Raw genomic sequence first — 23,637 nt, 5'->3', positions numbered from 1 at the left:
CCTTTCATGTATTTTGTCTTTGATGCGTTGATGGCAAGTCCAATCCACCTAGCTTCAGCCTTCAGTCTGATGTACGTTTCCGCCATCGTCTCGAAGCTCCGTGCCAAGATGTTAATGTCATCGGCGAAGCCAATAAGCTGGATGGACTTCCTGAAGATCGTGCCACTCGTGTCTATCCCAGTTCTTCTGATCACACCTTCTAACGCGATGTTGAACAGCAGACACGAAAGTTCACCACCCTGCCGTAACCCTCTTCGAGATACAAAGGGACTCGAGAGTGTCCCCGATACTCGAACAATGCATATTACTCGATCCATCGTCGCCTTGACCAATCGCTTCAGTTTATCCGGGAATCCGTACTCGTGCATAATCTGCCATATCTGATCTCGATCGATTGTGTCGTATGCGGATTTGAAATCGATGAACAAATGATGTGTGGGCACGTTGTACCCGGAAGAACGGACAACCAGCAGGTAGGCGGAACCGGAGTAATAGCGGAGGTTTTCGATAAGCGGAATAAAGACGCGACCGAACTCAAGCGAAATGTGTTTATTTGTGCCTGTGCCCATATAAGTACAGTGTGCAGAAAAAGGAAAAGATAGGACTCAAGGAGCATAGCAACAAAAGTGCTTCAAATTTATTTTCTCCGTAGTTCCCTTTTGTCTCAATCTGATGACAGTTCAGTTGTGGACTGTTTACGTGGACTCAGTTGATTTTTTCTTGGGTAGATTCTATCGATATTTTTTTAGACTGCAGTGTGATGTAAACCACATGTCTGCATTGTCCACGAGCAACATCCTTTCACCGCGCTGTTCCTCGACAATTTGCAAGGTAAAATTCGAAAATTTTAGAATATTTTTTTTTTTTCGAAAAAACTACTAACTGCTTGTAACCTAACTGCCAAAAAGGTTCAGCCACGCACACGTTTCACTGCACTACAGTCGTTAGGTTCGCTGACTTTTCTCCCAAGCAAGCCGACGCTCAAAGACAGATCAGGTCGCGCGTTAACGGCCAAGTATAATAACGCTCCTATGAGGCTTCGGTACAGCGTCGGATCATCGAACCGCTTACTGTCTTCGTTAGCTGACGTCAGGCATGGAAAATCATTTACATTCATTTCATGCATTCATTTACTTCATTTGCCTCTAACTTTTTTTTATCAACAGCATTCTACAAAATGATGTACAGAACTTTTGTAGGTTTTGTTATTAGCTACAACTTTTGCCCATAACTCAAATCTGTATCTCTCATGCATCACTAACTAGAGCGGGCAGAACTTGTCACTGTTTTTCAGTGAATGTAAAATACATTCACTGAAAAACAGTAGTGGCTTCGGTTCGCTCTGGTTCGTCATGCATAAGAGATACTGATTTAAGTTGTTAACAAAAGTTGTAGTTAATAACAAAACCTAACCAAAATTTCTAACATTATTTTGCGGAATTCAGTTGTTGAAAAAAGTTAGGGACAAATGAATGTAAATGAATGCACGAAATGAATGCAAATGATTTTCCATGCCTGGCTGACGTGTACCCAGTATCCATTGGAGTCTTGGTTTGCCGACAGTTCTCCATCTTGTACTTACAAAGCAATGCGTCGATGTACGCCGACAACTTTAACGTGTAGAAACATCCCTCTCTCCCAATCTCATAGCCCAAGAAATGACGCACGGAGCCTAGAGAAGTAACGTCGAATTTCTTGCGGAGACTATCATATACCTTGGCTATATCGGACTCACTAGTAGCATAGAGGTAACTCTAAGACCAGAAGGTCCCGAAGAAACGTGCTCATCTTTTTTGCTCAGCTCTGGAACTCTCTTCGGTCCCAAGCTAATCGATGCACCCCTCGAAACAAAGAAAAATCCACGAACCCCTCACTTCTCAAATTGGAGCTACAGGGTGGAAGCGTACCTGGAAGAATTGGGGTTGGAGCACTGCATCCGGAAGAGCTTGGAAGAAGAAGATTTTTTCGTCGATGCGGCGGTGGACACCGCCGAAGTGAAGGCGCAGAAACACCAATCGCGGGAACGGCGAAAGCAGCAGGACGCGAAGTGCAAGTCCATATTGATCCACAAGATCGCGGATTCGCACCTTGACTTCATAAAAGGAAAAACCACTCCGAAGGAAATTTGGTCCACGCTGGAACGGCTGTTCGAGAAGAAAGGTGTCGCTGGCATATTCTACCTGCTCAAGCAAATGTCAGTGATGCGATACGACGAAAATCGCCCGTTGGAGGAACACATTGTTGCCTTCGAGAAGAATGTTCGAGATTTGGAATCTGCTGGAGTGAAGTTCGACGAAAAGGTGACCGTTTTCAACTTGCTTCAGTCAATGCCGAAATCCTACGGGCAGTTGATTACGGTGCTGGAGACTTTGCCAGTGGAACAATGCTCGTTGGAATTCGTCAAGACGAGGTTGCTGAGCGAAGGTGTGAAACGACAGCTTGGCGAAGTGCAATCTGAATCTGGCACGGCGTTTGCTGGAAAAGGTGGGAAGTTCGTTTTCACGTGCCACGCATGTGGTAAACCCGGACATAAGCGAGCAGATTGTCCTAGTAACAGCCGGAAGCAGGAGCACGGTGCGGGAAAGACGTCGGGGAAGCAGAAAAAAAAATCCAAGGAGAAGGCTAATGCTGCTGATACACAATACGATGATGCGTTCGTGGGCACGGACGACAGAAGTAACACCGATGGCGAAGAATTTCGTTGGGTGCTTGATAGCGGAGCCTCCGAGCACATGGTCAAGGATAAGAAGTTTCTGCACAACGTGTATCGTCTCGACCAACCGGTCGTCATCACAGTAGCGAAGTCTGGACAGCAACTGGTGAGTGAATTTGCCGGTGAAGTGAAAATGCTTGCGAAAGTAGGCAAGAAAAAGCTGCGGTGCGTTGTATACGAGGTCCTTTTAATTCCTAATTTGACCATCAACTTGTTTTCCGTCAAGAAAATTGGGGAACGAGGAATGCGCACCACGTTCACACGGGATGATGCGTACATCACGAAGGCGGATGGTTCGCAGGTTTGTACGGCCACACGAAAGACGAAATTGTTCGAGCTGGATGTCGAACTGATCCATCCACCAACTGAGTCGGCTCTCGCTGCAGATACCAAAAATCGAATGGTTCTGTGGCATCGACGATTCGGCCACATCGGCCACATGGTCTGAGGAAGCTTGTTCGAGACAACATGGTGGACGGCCTGGAAATTGGAAATAACCTGGAAGAAGACGAGAAAATTTGTGAATCATGCATGAAAGGGAAGCAAGTGCGGCTACCATTTGCGGACACACCGCAAGCAAGATCGAGTCGTCCGTTGGAAATGATACACACGGATGTGTGTGGACCATTCAAGCCGGAAGCTTGGGATGGAGGCAAAATGTTCGTGACCTTCATCGACGATTTCACGCACTTCACGGCGGTGTAAAGGCGAAAAGTGACGTTCTGGCAATGTTCAGGAAATATTCGGCGATGGCGGAGGCACACTTCGAGCGCAGGGTGGCGCGCATTGGGTGCGACAACGGTGGCGAGTACGTCAACGAAGAATTCATCAGTTTTTGTGAAGCCAAAGGAATAGTGATGGAGACTACAGCGCCCTATACGCCACAGCAAAACGGCGTTGCGGAGCGCATGAATCGCACCATCATGGAACGATCTCTAGCGATGCTGGACGACTCTGGATTCAAGCGGCATATGTGGAACGAAGCGGTGCAAGCAGCAGTCTACACGATCAACAGAAGCCCAACATCAGCGTTGCAGGAGCCGGTGACCCCCTTTGAAAAATGGAACGGAAGTAAGCCCAATGTTTCGAAAATGCGAGTATTCGGAAGCAAGGCGTTTGTCCACATCCCAAAGGAGAAGAGAAGCAAGCTGGACGATAAGAGTAAGTTGTGCAATTTCGTCGGATACGCTGTAAACGGGTACAGACTGTGGGACTCGGAAAAGCGGAAGGTTTTCATTTCGCGGGATGTAGTAGTTGAAGAGATCCAGCACAAAATGTCACCAGTTTACACGTCGGACCACCTTGTGTCCGATAGGGAAGAATCAAGCACTCAAGTCGCCGAGGAAGAAGAGGATCAAGAAATCAATGACCAGGAAGCTGCATCCGAGGAAGAAACGAGCAGAGAAACCGAATCGGAACCGGATGAAGAAACAGAACCAGCAAGGCGAAGTGGGCGGAACAGGAAGAAACCAAGCAAGTTCTCCGATTATCAGCTGTACGGAGCGTTTGCGCTGAATGCTGAAAGCTACACACAAAATCTACCGGAAACCATAGGCGAACTGAAGCAGCGGGATGACTGGGAGGAGTGGAAGCTGGCGATCGACGATGAAATCAAGTCGTTGCAGAAGAATAACACTTGGAACCTGGTTGACCTTCCTGATGGCTGCCGGGCGGTGCCCTGTAAGTGGGTCTTCAAGATCAAATACAACAATGACAATTCGGTAAGCAGGTATAAGGCGCGACTAGTAGCGAAAGGCTGCTCTCAACGGTTCGGACTGGACTACCAAGAAACGTATGCTCCAGTGGTTCGAATGAGTACCGTACGCACGTTACTGTCAGTGGCCGTACAGCAGAAATTGCACCTGCATCAAATGGACGTTCGGACTGCCTTTCTGAACGGAACATTGTCAGAGACGGTCTACATGCGGCAACCACCAGGATTTGAGAAAGGGAAGAAGGTGTGCAAGCTCAAAAAATCCCTATATGGTTTGAAGCAGGCTCCTAGAAGCTGGAACGAGCGGTTCCACAACTTTATGGTGAAGCTGGGTTTTCAACGATCGCAGTATGACAGCTGTCTCTACACAAGAACGGAAGGAAAGGTTCAGATCTACGTTGTCCTGTATGTGGACGACATCATTCTGGCGTGCAATTCGTTGAAGAAGTTGGAATCGACCAAGAAGCTGCTGTCTGCAGAGTTCGACATGATCGACGAGTTGAAGAATTTCTTGGGATTGCGAATCGAATACGACATGAAGCAAAGTACGTTGTCTATCAATCAAACTAAATATTTGCTTGATCTTTTGAAGCGATTCGGCATGGAAACGTGTAAACCGGTTTCCACACCATTGGAACCAAACACCAAGTTGGAAAAGCTACACGATGACCGGGAACAATTCAAGTGTCCCTATCGAGAGCTGATGGGATGTCTGACATACCTCATGCTGTCTTCCCGTCCGGATATTTGTGCCGCTGTTAACGTCCTCAGTCGGTTCCAGAGTGCGCCATCAGAGGAACATTGGAAGGCTCTCAAAAGAGTCCTACGCTACCTTCAAGGGACGAAGGAGTATTCCCTTGTCTATCATCGTGACGAGGAGTACGTTCCACTGCTCGGGTTTGCGGACGCAGATTGGGGCGGCGATGTGAACGATAGAAGATCCACGTCAGGATTCTGCTTCAAAGTTTTCGGCAACACGGTGACATGGGTAACACGCAAGCAAGCAACCATTTCGTTGTCCTCAACCGAGGCGGAATACGTTTCTCTGAGCCAGGCTGCATGCGAGGCAATTTGGCTACGAAATCTCGTTACGGAGTTTGGTTTTGTGCTGGATGCACCTCTTGTCATCTTCGAGGACAACCAGTCCTGCATCCAAATTGCGAAGGAGTCAAGGGACCAAAAACGGCTCAAACATCTTGACATTCGGTACAACTTTGTTCGAGAGCGAATCGAGCAACGAGAGATCGAGGTGAAATATGTACCGACTCAGGACCAATTTGCTGATATCTTCACCAAGGGCCTTCCAACGGAGAGCTTCAAGAAGCATCGTAACACGCTTGGTTTGAGAGGGGGTGATGTGAAGCAAACCGAAACATGAAGCTGAAATTAAAAGTAGTAGGCTTTGTGATTAATCAATTAGCTATATAAGTTCCTGTGAGATTATACTCTTTCTTTTGCCAATAAACCACTGCCTCGACAACACCTTTCAATATTTTCAACATTCATTCGAAGAGCTTTACACTTAAGTTTTAAGTGTTTTGGTCTGGGGGTGACCCCGGCGTAATGGTTAACATCCATACCTCTCACGCCAAAATCACGAATTCAAATCTCACCCCCGGACAAGTCACGAATAATCCAAGAGTGTTAAACTATAATAAAAAAAAAGTGTTTTGGTCCATGAAAAGTTGAAAAATCTTACCATATCAATGTAAGTGTATTGCACGTTGAATCCATTTGCACAATTTATTAAATCCCGCTACTGTTCAAAACATAAGGATTTTAAGGCCGTTCGCAATGCTGTTGTATTTTATATGGACTGTTTCAATTTGAAACTAGAACAGAAACGCACCTCTCGCAATGCTGAGTTGCAGTTTCATTATTCGAGCACTATTTTGCACCAGATTTGCAACTGCTCGACTTCTGTTTTATTCTGTTTTATTTCTGAGCGAGTTTGAAACACGAATGGAACTCTGTTTCAAATTTCTTTGGATGTGTTGAAGATGTTTCGAATAGCTCCACAAAAAAAAAACGGAGAACTTCATAGAGAACAGTAAAGTTTATGGAACTTGATGATTACAAACATGTTTTAGAACTGTGCGTTGCGCTGATCGTGTTGCAGTTTTATTTTTGACAGTTTCAAATTATAGAATTGACGAGTAGTTTAAAACAATTTTGAAACTCAGCATTGCGAACGGCCTAAGTGTTTTGCATTTCAGCACGATATGATTTGCTTGTTCTGCAAATGTAAACAACAGAACTTTGTTTGCCACCTGTCAAATGCATAAGCTTGATTCGAGTTATTAAAATTCGTTCCGTATTATCCTAGGTTTTATCATTCAATTTGCTGCTGAAGAAACAACTGTGATGTTCACGATATTGTCCAGGTAATTTATACTAGAAATTTCTGATAGATTTTCTTAATACATCCTTGATTTTAGCAGCAGATAAGGTACTATGAAACCGAGTTTGGATTAATTTTACTGCAAACAAAATCGGGATGGTGATTTGTTCAAAATATGCCGCCCATAACATCAAGCTTTAAACAACTTTTTCTTTTCAGAACTGATGTAATCTAGGATTGGCATGGAGATGATCTTTGGTGAAGGAGAAAGCGGCAGCTCAATTGTTGTCTCGATTTTCGTAATGTGTACGATCATTGTATATTTAACCGACGACTTCACGGTCGTTGTCGAACGGAATTTGGAAGAACGATCATCCGTATGGCGATTCCAGTCGCAGTCACTGCGGCTGGAGGAATATATGTACCTTTCGCGTGATTTCTCGACCGGAACGGAGAACGGGAGTAAGAACGAGGCATGTCTGGACCAAACAAAATCAGTTTCAATAATGTTCAGTATTATTATCTATTGTAATTGTAACATTTTAAATAAACTTTTTGAAAAAAAATAATTGATTAATAGTATGCAGGACACGCAATTCATGTATGATTGACAATATGATTTTGAGAGTAGAATATTCGACAATTATGTGATTGATTGTTGCCACTGACATTTGAAGTCCATGAAATCCAAATGTGTAACAAATGGCTTTACTGAATATATTGTATCATCTGATTCACACATGAAATAGATGTGTTTAACAATTTGCGCGAAATTAAGTGTGAAACACATGATAGTGACGTGCTCATTTTTTTGAGTGCATGCGCCAGCCGAGAGTATTGGATGTTTCTGGCTTTTTGAGTGAAAATCGGATCATTGCTGTATAAGATTCATACTAATCGGAGTAGGTCAAGTCTGAAATCCATTTTCTTTTTGCTATTTGGCCTGGAACTGCTCTGTAGCATTCTGGTGAATGAGAGGATGAATTCTCTCACTAAGAATGAAAAAAAGGTGTCATTTTTATTCAACAGCACACATTAATCACAAAATTTCACACACCACGAGAGAGATAAACCACAAGCAATACTTCACCGATACCTCAAAAACTCTCTTCAGCCGTAGTATGGCTTCTTATTCTGGTAGTAACTATTCTTCACGTAGACCGGAGCTGGCTGCTCATAATAAATTGGATCCTTGACGTAGACAGGGTAAGACTTCTCCACGTGCACCGGGTAAGGTTTGGCCACTTGGACGTACTCCTTGTGCACTACTGGGACGTTAACCTTAACGGGGTAGGACACCAGACGTTCAACGGGAACATGGACCTGCTTCTCGATGTAGACCGGGACTTTCTTCTCCACCACGATTGGGATGTGCTTCTCTACTTCTACCGGGTACAGAACGGGAACGTTATTGGTAACCGTCACATGCTTGGTAACGTGAGACGCATGAATGGGTTCCACGAGCAGAGGCTCTTCGAAGCCAAAGTTGTGTCCAATCTCCACGAGTCCACGTTTGTCTTTCTTGCTGTCGGCGTTTTTCGATTCTTCGGCTGGTGCTCCCAGGGCGAGGGAAATCGTCACCGATAGAACGATGAAGAGCTGTTGGAAGACAATAACAGTATCAGACAGGAGCACCCGACTCGGTGAATGGGGAATGAGTTTAAATTACCTTCATGGTGCTGTTTTAGACTGGTTAACGGTTGAGAGATTGCGAACGACTGATACCTGACCGATGGTCAGTGGTCACGTTTTATAGTTCAAAGTGCAGCTCATCAACGATTCAGAAGCGCGGGTTTTTTTTTTTCGGGCAGCGGAAGCGAAGGTGTTTAGATTTTCATTATTGGGCTAGTCGTGGATTGGCGACTGTTGGGTTTGCTGCGACACTAGATACCATAGAGGTAAGGTGCTGAATGGGAAATAAAAGTTTTGTTCGACCGTTCGTCCAAGACACTAATAAAGGCTATAATAAAATTCATCAACCGATGACGATTTATACGGTAGTCAAGGATGTTAGAAATTAACTCCATGCTGTCTGAAATCTGTGTTCTAATCACATTCAATAAAATACGTTTTCTACAGAATAACATTCCACACATTCTTGAAAACGTTTTACGTTCTTCAATCGACTACACACTTAAAATCAAAATCTGTCCTAGGTGAAATATATTGCCGTAACAGAGTTCAGTAAATCTTTAGCTTCATTAGTCTTTTTTTTTAATTTCAAGGGAAGGTTTAGGAGAAACCGTAGAAATTCAGAAAGTTTAATATACATTCGGGAATTGGGAATTTCGTTGAAGTTAAGAGAATTTTGTTTAATTTTATGAAACTTCATAAACATTATTTTAGCTTTAGGGCACTTCGTTAAAGTTTAATGGACTAAAATTTGGAAATTTCGTAAAAATTCAGATGTTCTCGGAATCTCGTAGAATCTCAGTGTGTATTGTAGAGGTTCAGTTTCCTGAAGTTTGGTAAAGAGAATCGATGTTCTACGTTCTTGGTCGAATTGAGAGAACTTGGAAACAAGTAATAAGGAGCTGTCCATATACCACGTGGACAGTTTACGGGGAAGAGGAGTAGTAGCAAATGCCACCTTCGCCAGCTGCTGAGTACGGTGCTGTTTTATTGTTGTTTTACATCAACATGCTAGATGAAGCCCCAATGATTATTATTATTATCTCTATTTAGGAGATTTTCAGCCGCAGGCTGGTTTAGCCCCAATGATGTTAACCTTATCAACCATAGTAAAAAAAATACATTCAAGCATGGTCATCAGTTACTCCTGCCGGCGAAAAACAGAAGAAAGCTTTCGACGAAGCGCATCACGGGAGAGATGAAAGTCGAAAACAGATGCACCTCGGTTGAATATTCTCTGCAGTCCGCAAAATGCACCGTATGCTCCATAATGTTTGCGACGTATAGAGGCAGTCTTAGCATAAGGTTATTACGAAGCGGTCGGGGTTGAACATTCAGGTCAATTTGCCTCAGGATAGCCTCGCAATCTATCCTTCCTGGCAGGATATCGGCCAAGGTTGGGGCTCTGCTTGTGTCCCCTTCTAGTCCGGAGAAGTTCTAGGTCGATAAGTTGACAACGGCTTTCGTAACTGGATAATCGAAACGGATCATGCCAAGGCAATCAACGCAATGCAAAACGAAGAAAGCGACGTTGAACTGATTCAATTCTCTCGGCACCGTAGTTGTAGTTTGGGTTCCAAACCGCTGAACAATACTCAAGCGTCGATCGAACAAGCGAACAATAGAATTGAATGAAAGCTGCGAATCCAAGATCACACCCAAGTCTTCCACCTGATTCACGCGTTAGATTTTCGAGCCATGCAGGTCATAGCTATATATTATCGGTTGTTGTTTTCGTGAGAACGAAATAGCGGAGCATTTGGCTGGGTTCACTACCATTCTGTTTAAACTTCACCATCTAGCGAATACATTCAGCTGACGTAGAAGAAAGTGACAGTCAGCAGTGGAGCAGATTCGTACACGGTAAGAAAAAAGTACCCAAAATTTAGTTCCTTTCACTCATAACGTGGCTTCCGTGGGGCTAGGTAAAATTAAGTTAAAGAAGAAAACTCAATTTTGAGTAATCATGATCATGAATCCACGTTGACCAAGTTGACAAAAAAATAATAAAACGGAGTAGACTGGAACCGAACCATGGACGTTGAGATTGCGGAGCCCGTGTGTTGACCACTCGTCTATCAACGCTTGTGAAAATGAAATGGTTAAAGGCGCATAAGAGCAACCTCAATGAAAATAAACTTATATTTGAGTTCATTTATTATTACTTAAGAGATGAACTAGCCTATGGCTAAAAATCTCTTTAATAAAGAAAAAAAAAAATAAAATTATTATTACTCAATAGTTGAGTAAATTTTAACCAACGCCGCTTTTCTGATTCACTCAACGGCGGACCTCAAATGATAGAACCCAACGTTGAGTTTTTTTTTTAACTTAATTTTGAGTATTTTTTCTTACCGTGTAGGAAGATTTTGAGGTCATCTGCATATGATAACCGAGGAGCTTCGATGATCAGATGCACGTCGTTGAAGTACAGTATTAAAATTAACGGTCCCATGTGACTTCCCTGACTTACTTGCTTAACGATCCTGCACACCTCCAGGCCTTTGTGAAAGATTTTCATCCTGGGCGATTACTAGCTTTGGCCTTGACCTGTGCTCAAGTCAAATTTCGGTGAACGTTCTTAATTTCACTGTTTAGGCTCCGCCGCCACGAGCTGCTCTGCTGCGACCTCGGCTGCGATGTCCTGCTGGATTCCAGTCCAGTGATTGCTTGCAGATTTCGTTTCCGCTCCGTCGTAGCAACAATCAGTACGAAACTAACGATTTAAAATTGGCTCACTACTTGACTAGCCTATTGGTCCCAAGCAAATCGATTAACGTACCCCATTTTAGTATAAATTCCAGTACTACACTATGTTTGTTTTGATTCGCTATGAAAGTTTGACAGATAAAATGAGGGGTTAGTGGATTTTCCTGTGTTTCGAGGGGTGAATCGATTAGCTTGGGACCGAAGATAGTAGAAGAGCTGAGCCTAAAAGTGGAGCTCGTTTCTTCGGGACCTTCTGGTCTTAGAGTTACCTCTAGGGTCGTAGGTTGTGGTCGACCGACCTCCACTTCCGTTCACGAATTTCTGTCTCTATCGGCTTCTGATGGCACAAACGATGAAGCTCGGAATTGGAGATCCAATTATGGGGCCACCAGACACGAATTATGTACCGCAGGCATCGGTTGATAAACATCTGCAGCTTCTGAGTGTTCTCCGCTGATACACACCATGTTTCACTGGCGTATAACAGTACAGACTTCACGTTCGAGTTAAAAATTCGGATTTTGGTGCGTCGACTGATCTGATTCGCTCTCCATACATTTCACAAACTGGCAAAAGCAGCCCTCGCCTTCTTAATCCGTGCACCTATGTCGCTCTTGGTGCCGCCGTCCGACGCTATCTGGCTGCCAAGATATTGGAAGCTTTCGACTTTCTCCACTGCCTGCCCAGCTACCGTGAAATTGGAACGGTTTTCCGTGTTGACATCCAACGATTTGGTCATGTTGACGTTGATGGTTAGACCTGCTTCAGAGGAGCGTTCCACAAGGTCGTCGAGCTTACTCTGCATGTCAGAGCGCCGTTGTGCTAATAACGCAACATCATCAGCCAAATCGAGGTCGTTAGTAATAGGCTGCCACAGCAACCCACGGTTCGGTACACGGTCAACGGGTCCAACCATGATCTCGTCGATTACGATGAGGAACAGTAGCGGTGATAATATACATCCTTGCCTCACATCCGCGATTACCCAAATCGGGTCAGACAAAGCTCCATGAGAAAGCCTCGTACTGCGCTTCGATGAGGTTGACGATCTTATCAGGGACTCTCTTGCGTCTCAGAGCGCCCCACAAGTTTTCGTGTTTTAGTCGGTCGAAAGCTTTTTCGTAGTAAATGAACACCAAGTACAGGGACTCTTGGAACTCATTGACCTACTCCAAGATGATGCGGTTCGTGACAATATGGTCCATACAGGATCTTCCAGCACGGAATCCTGCCTGCTGTCGTCGGAGAGTCGCGCCGATCTTCTCCTGTATCCGATTGAGGATAACTTTACACAGAACTTTGAGAACAATACACAGTAACATAATGCCTCGCCAGTTGTCGCATACAGTTGGATCCCTCTTCTTGGGGACTTTTATCAAGACGCCCTGCATCCAGTCGGCCGGAAAAGTCGCGGTGTCCCAGATATTGACGAATAGTTAATGCAACATTTGTGACGATAGCATGGGATCAGCTTTGAGCATCTCTGCTGATATCGAGGAGGGCGACACATCTAAATCTCAATTCTAGATGCTCATAAAATCTCACAGTAGCAAATCAATCTTCGAAAAATCTTCTTTCGTTTCTCGCATCTAATTGCATCGCGCATCATCTTTTTGCAGGACATTTTCTGAATTGTCATATATCTTATTTCTATCTACTCAGCGTGCGTGCAGTTAGCCACAGGAAAACACAACCTTTCCTGTGTCGTAGATAGAGTCGTCCCCCTCGGCTGATATGCGATCGACCCCCGGGGCTTTGTTGAACTTCATACTTCGGATGGCTGCTTCTATCTCCTGCAATGATGGAGCTTCAGTGTTGACGCGAGTAACGCGCCTCATCCTTGGCGGATCATGCCGAGATGTTGATGGTTGGTTGACCGTTGAAACTTCGAGAAGTTGCTCAAAGTGCTCAAACCAACGTTTCAACTGGTCAGTGGGGTCGGTGAGCAACTGTACAGTCGCGTCTTTCACAGGCATCCTTGGGTTCATCCTTGCCCCGCTCAGGCGTTGTGAAACATCATAGAGGAGGCGGATATCGTCAGTTGTTGCGGCTTTCTCCCCTTAATCAGCCAGGGAGTCCACTCACGCTCGCTTGTTCCGTATACAGGAACACTTAACTTCCCTCTCTAGAGCCGAATACTGCTGACGGGCTTGGCTCCTCGGGTCCTTGCTCGCTCTATCACGGCTAAAAAAAAAGATGATGGTCCCACCTCTTACCCCTACAAAGGTTTGAGCTGGACGATTTATCTTTAAGATAATTGAATATGACATTTTAACAAGGTTGGTAAACAAAATCGAACTGGTTTCAGTTACAGATATAAATTCCCTCTAGAGTTTACAGTTGCTTCACAGCGATATAAATGCGGAAAAGCTCAGGCGTCCACCTCTTAGTTCGCCTTTTTGTCCACCCAAAATATTCCACTCCTTCCTCTGAGTGCGCAGCTCACCCAGGTTGTTCTCGCTTGTTTCAATAAAGGCATTCTTGATGCTCGTCCACTGTTCTTCTACGCTGCCACCTTCCGGAATATTAGCTGCGCGAGCCTCGAGTTCTTCGACGAACGATCTCTTCACTGCTGGGTCTTCCAGTCGTCTGGTATTAAATCGCCGCCCGAGTCTCTCCTCACGCCGTTGAACTAACAATCAATACGAAACTATCGATTTAAAATTGGCTCACTACTTGACTAGCCTATTGGCCCCAAGAAAATCGATTAACAGTCGAAATTCTAGTACTACACTAAGTTTGTTTTGATTCGCTATGAAAGTTTGACAGATAAAATAAGGGGTTCGTGGATTTTCCTATGTTTCGAGGGGTGCATCGATTAGCTTGGGACCGAAGATAGTACCAGAGCTGAGCGAAAAATTTGAGCACATTTCTTCGGGACCTACTAGTCTTAGAGTTACCTCTATGGTTGAACCCGCGCAATGCGTAGGGGGATCTCACCGACCAGGAGATGATGGTCAGACGCAATGTCAGCGCTGTGTTTATTCCGAACATCAAGAGAACTCCGTCTTCATTTTCGGCTGATGCAGATGTGGTCGATTTGGCTCTGTATGTCCATCACGGGAGACCCATGTGACTTTATGCACTGGGCGATGGGGGAAGTTGTCGTTGTGCCAAAAAACTCTGAAAGCAGCTCGCCGTTCTCGCTCATATCTCCGAGACCATGGCGTCCCATAATGCGCTCATAGTCCGAGTTGTCGGAGCCGATCTTCGCAATGAAGTCGCCTGTGTAGATCTTGATATCAGTGACCTCTTGGAGTCTTATCCACGACAGCATTCAGTTGACTGTAAAAGTTCTCTTTGTCCTGCAATTCGGCAGCATCGGTTGGCGCATAACATTGTATTATGGTAAGGTTTCGGACACGTGTTCTGAATCTGGCAACGATTGATAGGTTCCCACTTGATGAGCGCAGCATGTGGTTGGGCGCTAAGCAGAAGGCCAACTCCACGATGTCGCGGAGCGTTTTCACCTCGCATACCAGAATATAAAAGTACCAGTCCCGAAGGCAGCTTGTGTTCTCCAACGATTTCTAGCTTCATACGGCGGGCCTCACTGGCGAGTTGTGCCAGTTTACCCTGTTGGGCTAGCGTCAGTACATTCCATGTTCCAATTATTGTCCGTTGTTTAGCGCTAAAAGTCGTTGCCATAAAATCAGTTCGTAATCTTTCACTGTAGGTTTCTGTAACAATTTGAAGGTTTCGGAGACAGTAGGTGGTTGGCCTAAGGTCTCCTATCCGCCGTGATGGGACTGCCATCTTGAGTATAGCTTTCGGGGAAAAGCATTTCGTATTCAGCCGCTGGATACCAGTCAGACGCTGTTGGAGCCGCCCCTAACATGGAGAACAGACGCCGTTTTGAGTCGCACCTTCATGGTGAACAGACGCTCGGGTTTGGTGAAGCATTTCCTATATCACCGTATTATGGTTACCGCGCCAGTGTTCGCGTCGCACATCTTCACTTTGCTATCACCGTCCTAGTGCCAGCGTGGGACTCTAAACAGAGCTGTGCACGATGGTCCCCCGGCGAGACAGGGGGTTGGGGCTGGTCCCACAAGCCACCCTGGAAAAAAACATAAAGTTGCAAATACTGATGAAAGAAATATGGATCGGAACAATCGACACAGACCTACGCGACGAAATAAGGTCTACGATTGGAAACTCGGAACATGAAAATGCAAATCGCTCGGCTTCCTGGGCTGCGATAGGTTAATTTATGACGAACTTCAATCACGCAACTTCGAAGTCGTAGTACTGCAGGAACTTTGCTGGACGGGACAAAAGGTATGGAAAAGCGGGCATCGAGCGGCTACTTTCTACCAGAGCTGTGGCACCACCAACGAGCTGGGAACCGGCTTTGTAGTGCTGGGTAAGATGCGCCAACGCGTGATTGGTTGGCAGCCGATCAACGCGAGGATGTGCAAGTTGAGGATTAAGGGCCGTTTCTTCAACTACAGCAACTCATCAACGTGCACTGCTCACACGAAGGGAGACCCGACGACGAGAAAGAAGCGTTCTATGCGCAGCTGGAGCAGGTGTACGACGGCTGTTCGCAACGGGACGTCAAAATCGTCATCGGCGACATGAACGCTCAGGTAGGACGGGAGGCAATGTATAGACCGGCAATCGGGCCAAACAGCCTGCATGCCGTATCGAACGACAACGGCCAACGATGCGTGAGCTTTGCAGCCTCTCGGGGTATGGTAGTTCGAAGTACCTTTTTCCCCCGCAAGGATATCCACAAAACCACCTGGAGATCACCTGACCAACACACAGAAAACCAAATCGATCACGTTGTAATCGACGTACCGCAGTGAGAACATAGATTCGAACCACTACCTAGTTGCAGTATGCATGCGCTCAAAACTCTCGACGGTGCATAACACCCGTCGAAGTCGAACGCCGCGACCCAACATTGAGCAACTACGGAGTTGCCCAGGACTACGCGCAGTAGCTGGAAGTTGAACTACCCCCGGAAGAGAAGCTTGGCGCAGTTTCTCTTCTATCCGTTCCGTCATAGGTAGTGCTGCTGCAGCGGCACTAGGTACTGCAATCCCGGACCGAAGAAATGACTGGTTTGACGGCGAATGCAAACTGTTAGTAGAGGAGAATAAAGCAGCACGGGCGAGAATGCTGCAACACCGTACGAGATTGAATGTCGAGCGATACAGACAAAACTCGGTATTCCGAAGGAAGAAGCGTCAGCAGGAAGACAGAGATCGCGAGGCGATGGAAAATCTGTACCGCATAAACGACACACGGAAGCTCTACGAGAAGCTAAATAGTTCGCGCAAAGGCTGCGTGCCGCAAGCCGATATGTGCAAGGACTTGGACGGTAACCTTCTCACGAACGGGTGTGAGGTTTTTTTTTTTAATTCTTTATTTAAGAGATTTTTAGCCTTAGGCTAGTTCATCTCTACGAGTGTGAGGTGATTGAGAGGTGGAAGCAGTACTATGACGAGCACCTCAACGGTGAAGCAGCAGAAAACGAAGGTGGCACGGCAACAGACCTTGGAGCACGCGCAGAATACGACAGGCTACCGGCCCCTGATCTTCAAGAAATTTAGGAGGAGATCGATCGACTGAAGAACAACAAAGCAACTGGTGTAGATCAACAACCAAGTGAGCTATTAAAATACGGTGGTGAAGCACTGGCAAGAGCACTGCACTGGGTAATTGTCAAGATTTGGGAGGAAGAGATATTACCGGAGGAGTGGATGGAAGGTGTCGTATGCCCAATCTATAAAAAGGGCGACAAGTTGGATTGCTGCAACTACCGCGCGATCACACTGCTGAGCGCCGTCCACAAAGTACTCTCCCAAATTCTATGCCGCCGCCTGTCACCATTTGCAAGAGAGTTCGTGAGGCAATACCAGTCGAGATTCATGGGTGCCCGCACTATCACGGACCAAATTTTCGCGATTCGGCAGGTTCTGCAGAAATGCCGCGAATACAACGTGCCCACACATCATTTGTTCATCGATTTAAAATCCGCATACGACACAATCGATCAAGATCAGATATGGCAGATTATGCACGAGTACGGATTCCCGGATAAACTGAAGCGATTGGTCAAGGCGACGATGGATCGAGTGATGTGCATTGTTCGAGTATCGGGGACACTCTCGAGTCCCTTTGAATCTCGAAGGGGGTTACGGCAAGGTGGTGGACTTTCGTGTCTGCTGTTCAACATCGCGTTAGAAGGTGTGATCAGAAGAGCTGGGATAGACACGAGTGGCACGATCTTCAGGAAGTCCATCCAGCTTCTTGGATTCGCCGCTGACATCGACATCGTTGCACGGAACTTTGAGACGATGGCGGAAACGTACATCAGACTGAAGACCAACGCATCAAAGACAAAATACATGAAAGGGAGAGGTTCTAGGGAAGATAATGTTAGCCTCCCACCCCGAGTTCAGATTGACGGTGACGAAATCGAGGTGGTCGATGAGTTCGTGTATTTGTGCTCACTGGTGACCGCCGAAAATGATACCAGCAGAGAAATTCAAAGACGCATTATGGCAGGGAATCGTGCCTACTTTGGACTCCGGAGGACGCTCCGGTCGAATAAAATTCGCCGCCGCACGAAGTTGACTGTCTACAAGACGCTGATTAGACCGGTGGTCCTCTACGGCCACGAGACTTGGATTATCCACAGCTCGTTTGCTTCCTTTTTTGAGGACGGGAAACATGTTCGCAAATTTCCATCAGGATGGAAATATGCCACTGGAGAGAGACATTCGGAACAGGCGAAGAAGCGGAATTAACAAGCTAGCAATATGTCTCTTCAAAAATACAGATGGAACTCCACCAGGTCCAGGATTAAAGGATTACTTGAGCAGAGTCGCGGCCTTAGAAATCATCTCAGCATTAACATCAATTGAACCCAGCGTTTGATAATTGACTGGAACGTTCCTGGCAGCCAGGTTAATATAGTCGTCAGTTAGTATCTCATTAGTGAATACACTGGAAAACTTGTCGGAAAAAAGCGGTATATATCCTGAACGGTGGCAGCAACTTCTCCGTTGAATTTCATAGACGATGGGAGGCCGGATTCCCTGCGTTGCTCGTTCACGTAGTTCCAAAAGGATTTCGGGTGTAGCTTAAGTTTGCGCTGGATGCCTCGTTGGATTCACGACTGTCTCGCTGGTACAATATGTGATTCAGCCTCACATAATGTAGTTTCAGAGGAAGCGTGCGATACTTCGTAAATCTTCTAAATGCTGCTCTCTTGATTGACTTCAACCTACGTAGCACTCTCGTCTACCAGGGAGGGTGAGACGCTTTGTGGTGAGTTCTAAAGATGGTACTAAAGGTGCTACTAAAGATGTCAAATGCTGAGCTCGATAGTAGTGCGCACACGATATATGCGAGTGTGTGAGTGATTTACTCTTAACTTGTTCATCTAAACAACACCAACAGAAGGCTTTCGGATGGCAGTGAATGTAAAGCTACGGAAATATGCGTAATTTGTCGTGCCTACTTTCTTGATTATATTTCAGAACAGCAGTTACCTTGTGTATTTTCATTGGCAAACCACCCGAATGTGCGCCAATGAGAAACGATTAAAATTGTATTACTTCTTTAGATCTTTTCTACCTTACACACGTACATAATGCATTTTTTACTTATTTCGCTTGTGTAGGATAGCAGCAAGGGCAAACAGGTTTAGTTTTACTATCACAAAATATGATTAAACAAAATCAAAGGAAAACTGGAACCCACACACGGTACGCGGTTCCGGTATTGTTTGAGGCTGCTGGACTGATTAAATGGACAGGATTAAATCTAATAAATCGATCTACCAGGAGGAAACTCAACAATGACGACTCAACGATGGCGGATTGACTTAAAATAGACAAACATGATTGCATTCAACAGTTTCATCTCAACCAAAAGTGATGGTTTCTATGGAGCTCAATTAGTTTCGCGCAAAACGGAAAATTAACGGTTAGTCAAGTTATTGCAACTACCTAACCAATATATATATGTACCTATATATCGATTAAAGACGAACGGTCGGTATTTAGCTCACGGGATGTTCTCTCGCTGCCTATTGCTGCCTACTCTCCTAGTTCGGGGCCTTATTGCAAAAGTTCTTCTTGTGTATCTTGAGATGGTTCGCCTGTGCGAAGCACTTGCCGCAAGTTTGGCAGCGAAATGGCAATTCGACCGTGTGGGAGGAATAGTGATCGGTCAGCTCGTTGAGATCCGTGTAGTTTTTCCCTGTTGGAGACAGATGGTTGGCAAGTGTTAGTGTTGGGTAAAAATATGAGATACATTTTATATCTTGAGCAGAAGATGTCAGTAGTTCTAAAACTGGAAATTTGAGCCAAAGTAGCACCAGTAAAAGTGACAATTTCTTTAAAAAAAAAACATGGAAAAACTGAAGAAAGCTCTAAATTTCTGAACGATTTTGAATTTTTTAAGAATTAAGAACCAACATTTCTAATGAAGAGCTTTGAGTGTGTTGGTTTATTTTCTTTTAATTCCGTTAGGGTTTTTGATCTAATTTCCATCCTACTAAGCACAACCCACGCTTTACCTCTCTTTTTGAAACGGGTTTGAAAGAAAAATGGAATAATTCTGTCAAAGATGACTTCTAAATTTATCTAAATTTTATTAGATTTTACACAATATCTCAACAATTTGTGACTCTTTATCAAATCCAACGGTACGTATGCCGTTGGATTTGATAAAGAGTCACAAATTGTTGAGATATTGTGTAAAATCTAATACTGCTTCTTGATTCTAAATTCGTTCTACGAGTTTCAATTCCGTCCTAACGCATTGAAACGCCATTAGATTTTCTTCGTCGTACGGATTAACGTAGAAAAGGGGGATTCGCTAGGAGCGCTTCTTTTGTTTTGAGAACAATGAGCGTAAATATTCATACAATGCGCTCTAACAGGATTTATGTTGTAGCTAATGAGCTAACGCATTGGAACAAACCTATTATTGATTTGTGCACGGTGAAATCATTGTTTTTTTTTCTCCTTGATTTGTTTTCCGTCGATCTTGTTTTCCGTGCTGAGCACCAATGCTACCGATTCCAGGGAGGCAGCTCCCACACCTGGACCCTACATTTCGACCCATCAACTCATGAACCGGGGACCAACGGCTTTACTTCCCTTGATCCCGTGATCAGAGATGTTATGCCTCAGCACATCCCGGGTGCGTGGGTGCGTGGAGATTGAACCCAGGCCTGCTGGGGTGAGAGGTAATCACGCTTACTACTACATCACCGGCACCGCTAAATCATTTATATTATTGATTTTTTTCTGATCGATAGAACGGAAATGGGCGATTACGACGAAGTAGTGCTCTACCCTATAATTGCTTATCTTTTGACAGATACGCGTATTTCGTCCACTACTTGCAGACTTCATCAGTGCCAAGTACTCAACACCACAAGATGAGCAATTATAACGAAATTAAAAGGAAATAAGCCAATACACTCAAAGCGCTTCATAGAGGGATTCCATTAAGAGGTTCGACAAATTTAAAACATTTCTAAAACAAGTGCAAACTCGAAGGGACGAATTCATTGGTACGAATTATTAAGTACGTTCTTCATCTCCGGTTCGGTTCGGAAGCTCAATAGGAATGTTAAGAAAGTAGCAATAATCATCAACATTTAAATTTAATTTAGGTGTTGTGGAATGCATAGCCATCAGGCGTGAAACTTTAAATACTGGCAGAATACATATAAAGCCTAAATGTATGCTTCATTGGAACAACGTCTGCATCAGCATTTTAGTGATCTTCCTTAAGAAGTCCATGAGGTACAATTCAAGCTGAACAATGCATTAGGTCCTAAGTAACATTGATAGATTCTCTTCTTCGACTTTCGCTTTCGTTAATAACTTGGATACTGAACCGTTTCTTGTCGTGTTTGTCGTAAAAAATGCTAGATAATGGGCCTTATTATGGGTGTCCCTACACGGTGATAAGGAAGTGATACTCAGAATAAGAGCCGTGATTGCCGTACAAATCAAATGGGAATCACTTCACCGTGAAGACAAGTGACAAGTTTTCACCGTGAAGTGACATCCGTTATAAGCCCCAATAGCTTGTTTCATCGATCTGTGTGCTGAAATTAGCTGGGAATATTTTAACATAGCCGTGCGAATGCAGGAAGAAAGTCGACAAAGAGAATCTCATATTTAGGACCTAGTGCATTGTTCAGCATGAATTCTAGATATACCTGTAATCAGGGCGTAACAGTTTTAGTAAACAATGACTTCTCTCGACGATTTCTTGGAATTCAAGGCACGCCCGCGCAAACCAACACAACCATCGAATAAGGGAAGTCTTTCCCAACCCGATGTTGGTTGATTTGCGTGGGCGAGCCTTGACACATATTTACATACTCTGATGCATTTCCGAAAATAAATATCAAACCCAGGGGCCTCATTGTGGTAGTCGAAACGAAGCGCTTGTAGGAAAACAGTCCTTTCAACTTGGTTCCATAATGTGGCCCCAGTTTTTAAAGATTGCAAAAAGTTCACATTATGTTGTGTAAAATAGTAAAAGGAATGTAATGACGAGGGCCTTCTACAATTTGAATTTTTGAATATCGCACCTAGAGAGCGTCAGATTGTACCTCACACACGTCACTCACCACAAATACTGCAATCCAGTGGATTGTCCTTCTTGTGAACCTTCGTGTGGTTCTTGATATGGCTCTGCTGGATGAACGACTTGTTGCACACGTTGCACCGATAAGGGCGCTCGTTGTTGTGGATCCGAATGTGGTAGATAAGGTTGATCTTCTGGATGAAGCTGATGCCGCAGATCAGACACTCGTGCGGTCGCTCGCCGGTGTGGATCTTGGTGTGGTTGGACAGGGCCGAGCTCTGCACGAACGCCTTCCCGCAGGTGCCGCACTTGAAGGCTCGCTCGCCTGCAATCAAATCGAACAGTTAATAATCCATTACAAACGATTGGCCTCTACCCCCAACTCACCAGAGTGAATACGCTTATGATTGCTCAGGGTCGATTGGTGGGCAAACACCTTGCCGCAGATGTCGCACCTAAAAGTATACCTTCAAACCTTTAGTACCCTATGTTCTTTGCCCGGCAGCGGACCCGACAGTCCCCAATCAACAATAAATACCTGTGCGACAGTTCCGGACTGTGGATCCTCACGTGGTAGTTGAGCTTGTACTTGTCCTTGAAATACTTTCCGCACAGCTCGCACCGGTACTCGCTGATCTGGTTGTAGTCGTGGTACTTCCGTTCCTTCTTGCCCGGTGGTTTGATTGTGCGAATGAACTGATCCTCCGGTATTTTGGTCACCGTCCTCACATAGTTCTCAGTGTACTCCTCCTTGATCTTAACGATGAACCCTTCCGGCAGCGGTGGTAGGACAATCGTTTTAGCTGCCTTCGATTTCTTTTTCTTCTTACCGGACGTCGTCGTCGTCGTCGTTGTAGTCGTGACCGTTGTACTCGTTGTTGGATGCGAGATCAAATCCTGGTTAAGAGGGATTGCCCCCACCTGGGACAACAGCTGCGGTATGTACACCTGATGCGGGATCGTCTGCACTACAACGTTCTGCGACACCGGAGGCGTGATCTTATCGTATGGGTCATATTCCTTCTTCAAATTGATGATCGATAAGGCCAGCGGATCCGCTCCTATGTGGTTCTGGCTAGTGCCGGACTGCTGCAGCGGCTGCTGATGCACTTGCTGTTGTTGGTGCAGATGGGGATGAGCCTGCTGGAGTACCTGTGGAAGCAACTGCGGTGGAAGATGCTGCTGAAGGTAGAGTCCCTCCCGCTTCATCTGGTCGTTCTGTATGAAGCTGCAACAATAGAGATAGAGGGGGTGGCACAACACAATAAAACCACATATCTCCCACACAGAACCCGATTCCCTGGTCGAAACTTACAAGTTCATCGTTTGTTTACGGTCGCGGGGGAACGGTAGCAACGATTTTCACTTCATTTGCGGCAAAATTTTCCAACTTTTTTCTTTTTCGTAAGATTTTAGCAAAACAACGCTAGACACAAGAGGGTGAAAAATGAATGAAAAGAAAACAACACGCAAAGGACGAGAGAGCGGAGATTTCGCGAGCGGAAAAAGAGAGAAGCGGACGAGAGAATCTGCGAGTGCCAGTGACAGCTGTTGGTCCGGTGGAAAGTGGATGGCGGCAGGTTCCCTGCGGTTTTAGATTCCAACGAATGACTGGGGCTTGTTCACAACAGTGTTTAGACTGGTCCACTGGTCAATGTCCACTCTGTACGGTCCGGGACTACTCGAAAAAAAAAAATTATAATAAATCAACGAAATTTCAATAATTTTAACTGTTGAATTTAGAGTACAATAAAATTTATTGTTAAATTGTTGTACGGGAGAAAAAATAAAATTGGTTTTTTAACGAAACAATTCTCAAACAATGAAAATTAATGCGATGAGATCAATTTGACTGCAATAGGATACGTTAATCGGTTTGCTTGGTACCAACAGGCTAGTCAAGTCAAGGGGTAACTCACTCTGCCACCTTGTGTTTAACACTCCAAAAAC

The 23,637-nt window shown here is 45.0% G+C and overlaps 2 protein-coding genes across 3 annotated transcripts; both read right to left on the bottom strand.

The window, feature by feature from the left end:
• Positions 1-7,878: 7,878 nt before the first annotated feature.
• On the bottom strand, positions 7,879-8,443 carry LOC135704549 (uncharacterized). Its single transcript, XM_065226016.1, has 2 exons — positions 8,438-8,443; positions 7,879-8,367 (listed from the first exon to the last, which is right to left on the bottom strand). Exons 1-2 carry the CDS (start codon positions 8,441-8,443, stop codon positions 7,879-7,881), a joined length of 495 nt encoding a protein of 164 aa, XP_065082088.1.
• Positions 8,444-18,566: 10,123 nt separating this feature from the next.
• LOC135705711 (zinc finger protein 83-like) lies at positions 18,567-23,156 on the bottom strand. Of its 2 annotated transcripts, none has more exons than XM_065227550.1 (5): positions 23,003-23,156; positions 22,226-22,915; positions 22,075-22,154; positions 21,731-22,012; positions 18,567-19,332 (listed from the first exon to the last, which is right to left on the bottom strand). In XM_065227550.1, exons 1-5 carry the CDS (start codon positions 23,008-23,010, stop codon positions 19,178-19,180), a joined length of 1,215 nt encoding a protein of 404 aa, XP_065083622.1. In that variant the 5' UTR covers positions 23,011-23,156; the 3' UTR covers positions 18,567-19,177. The 2 variants fall into 2 exon arrangements, with proteins under 2 accessions (XP_065083622.1, XP_065083630.1); XM_065227558.1 differs by having other exon boundaries at positions 22,075-22,142.
• Positions 23,157-23,637: the final 481 nt, after the last annotated feature.

The sequence above is a fragment of the Ochlerotatus camptorhynchus genome, unplaced genomic scaffold, assembly GCF_037179485.1.
Source record: "Ochlerotatus camptorhynchus isolate MF236.1 unplaced genomic scaffold, CSIRO-AGI_Acam_v1.1 ptg000022l, whole genome shotgun sequence".
NCBI classification, from domain to species: Eukaryota; Metazoa; Arthropoda; class Insecta; order Diptera; family Culicidae; genus Ochlerotatus; species Ochlerotatus camptorhynchus.
This window is presented reverse-complemented; position numbering and strand designations above follow the sequence as displayed.

Excerpts from the sequence above, each read along its gene's own strand:
- LOC135705711 (XM_065227550.1), bottom strand. Across the intron at positions 22,155-22,225 it reads AGTCCGGAACTGTCGCACAG|GTATACTTTTAGGTGCGACA; the intron begins GTATTTATTGTT and ends AAAGGTTTGAAG. Across the intron at positions 19,333-21,730 it reads ACTGGATTGCAGTATTTGTG|GGAAAAACTACACGGATCTC; the intron begins GTGAGTGACGTG and ends TGTCTCCAACAG.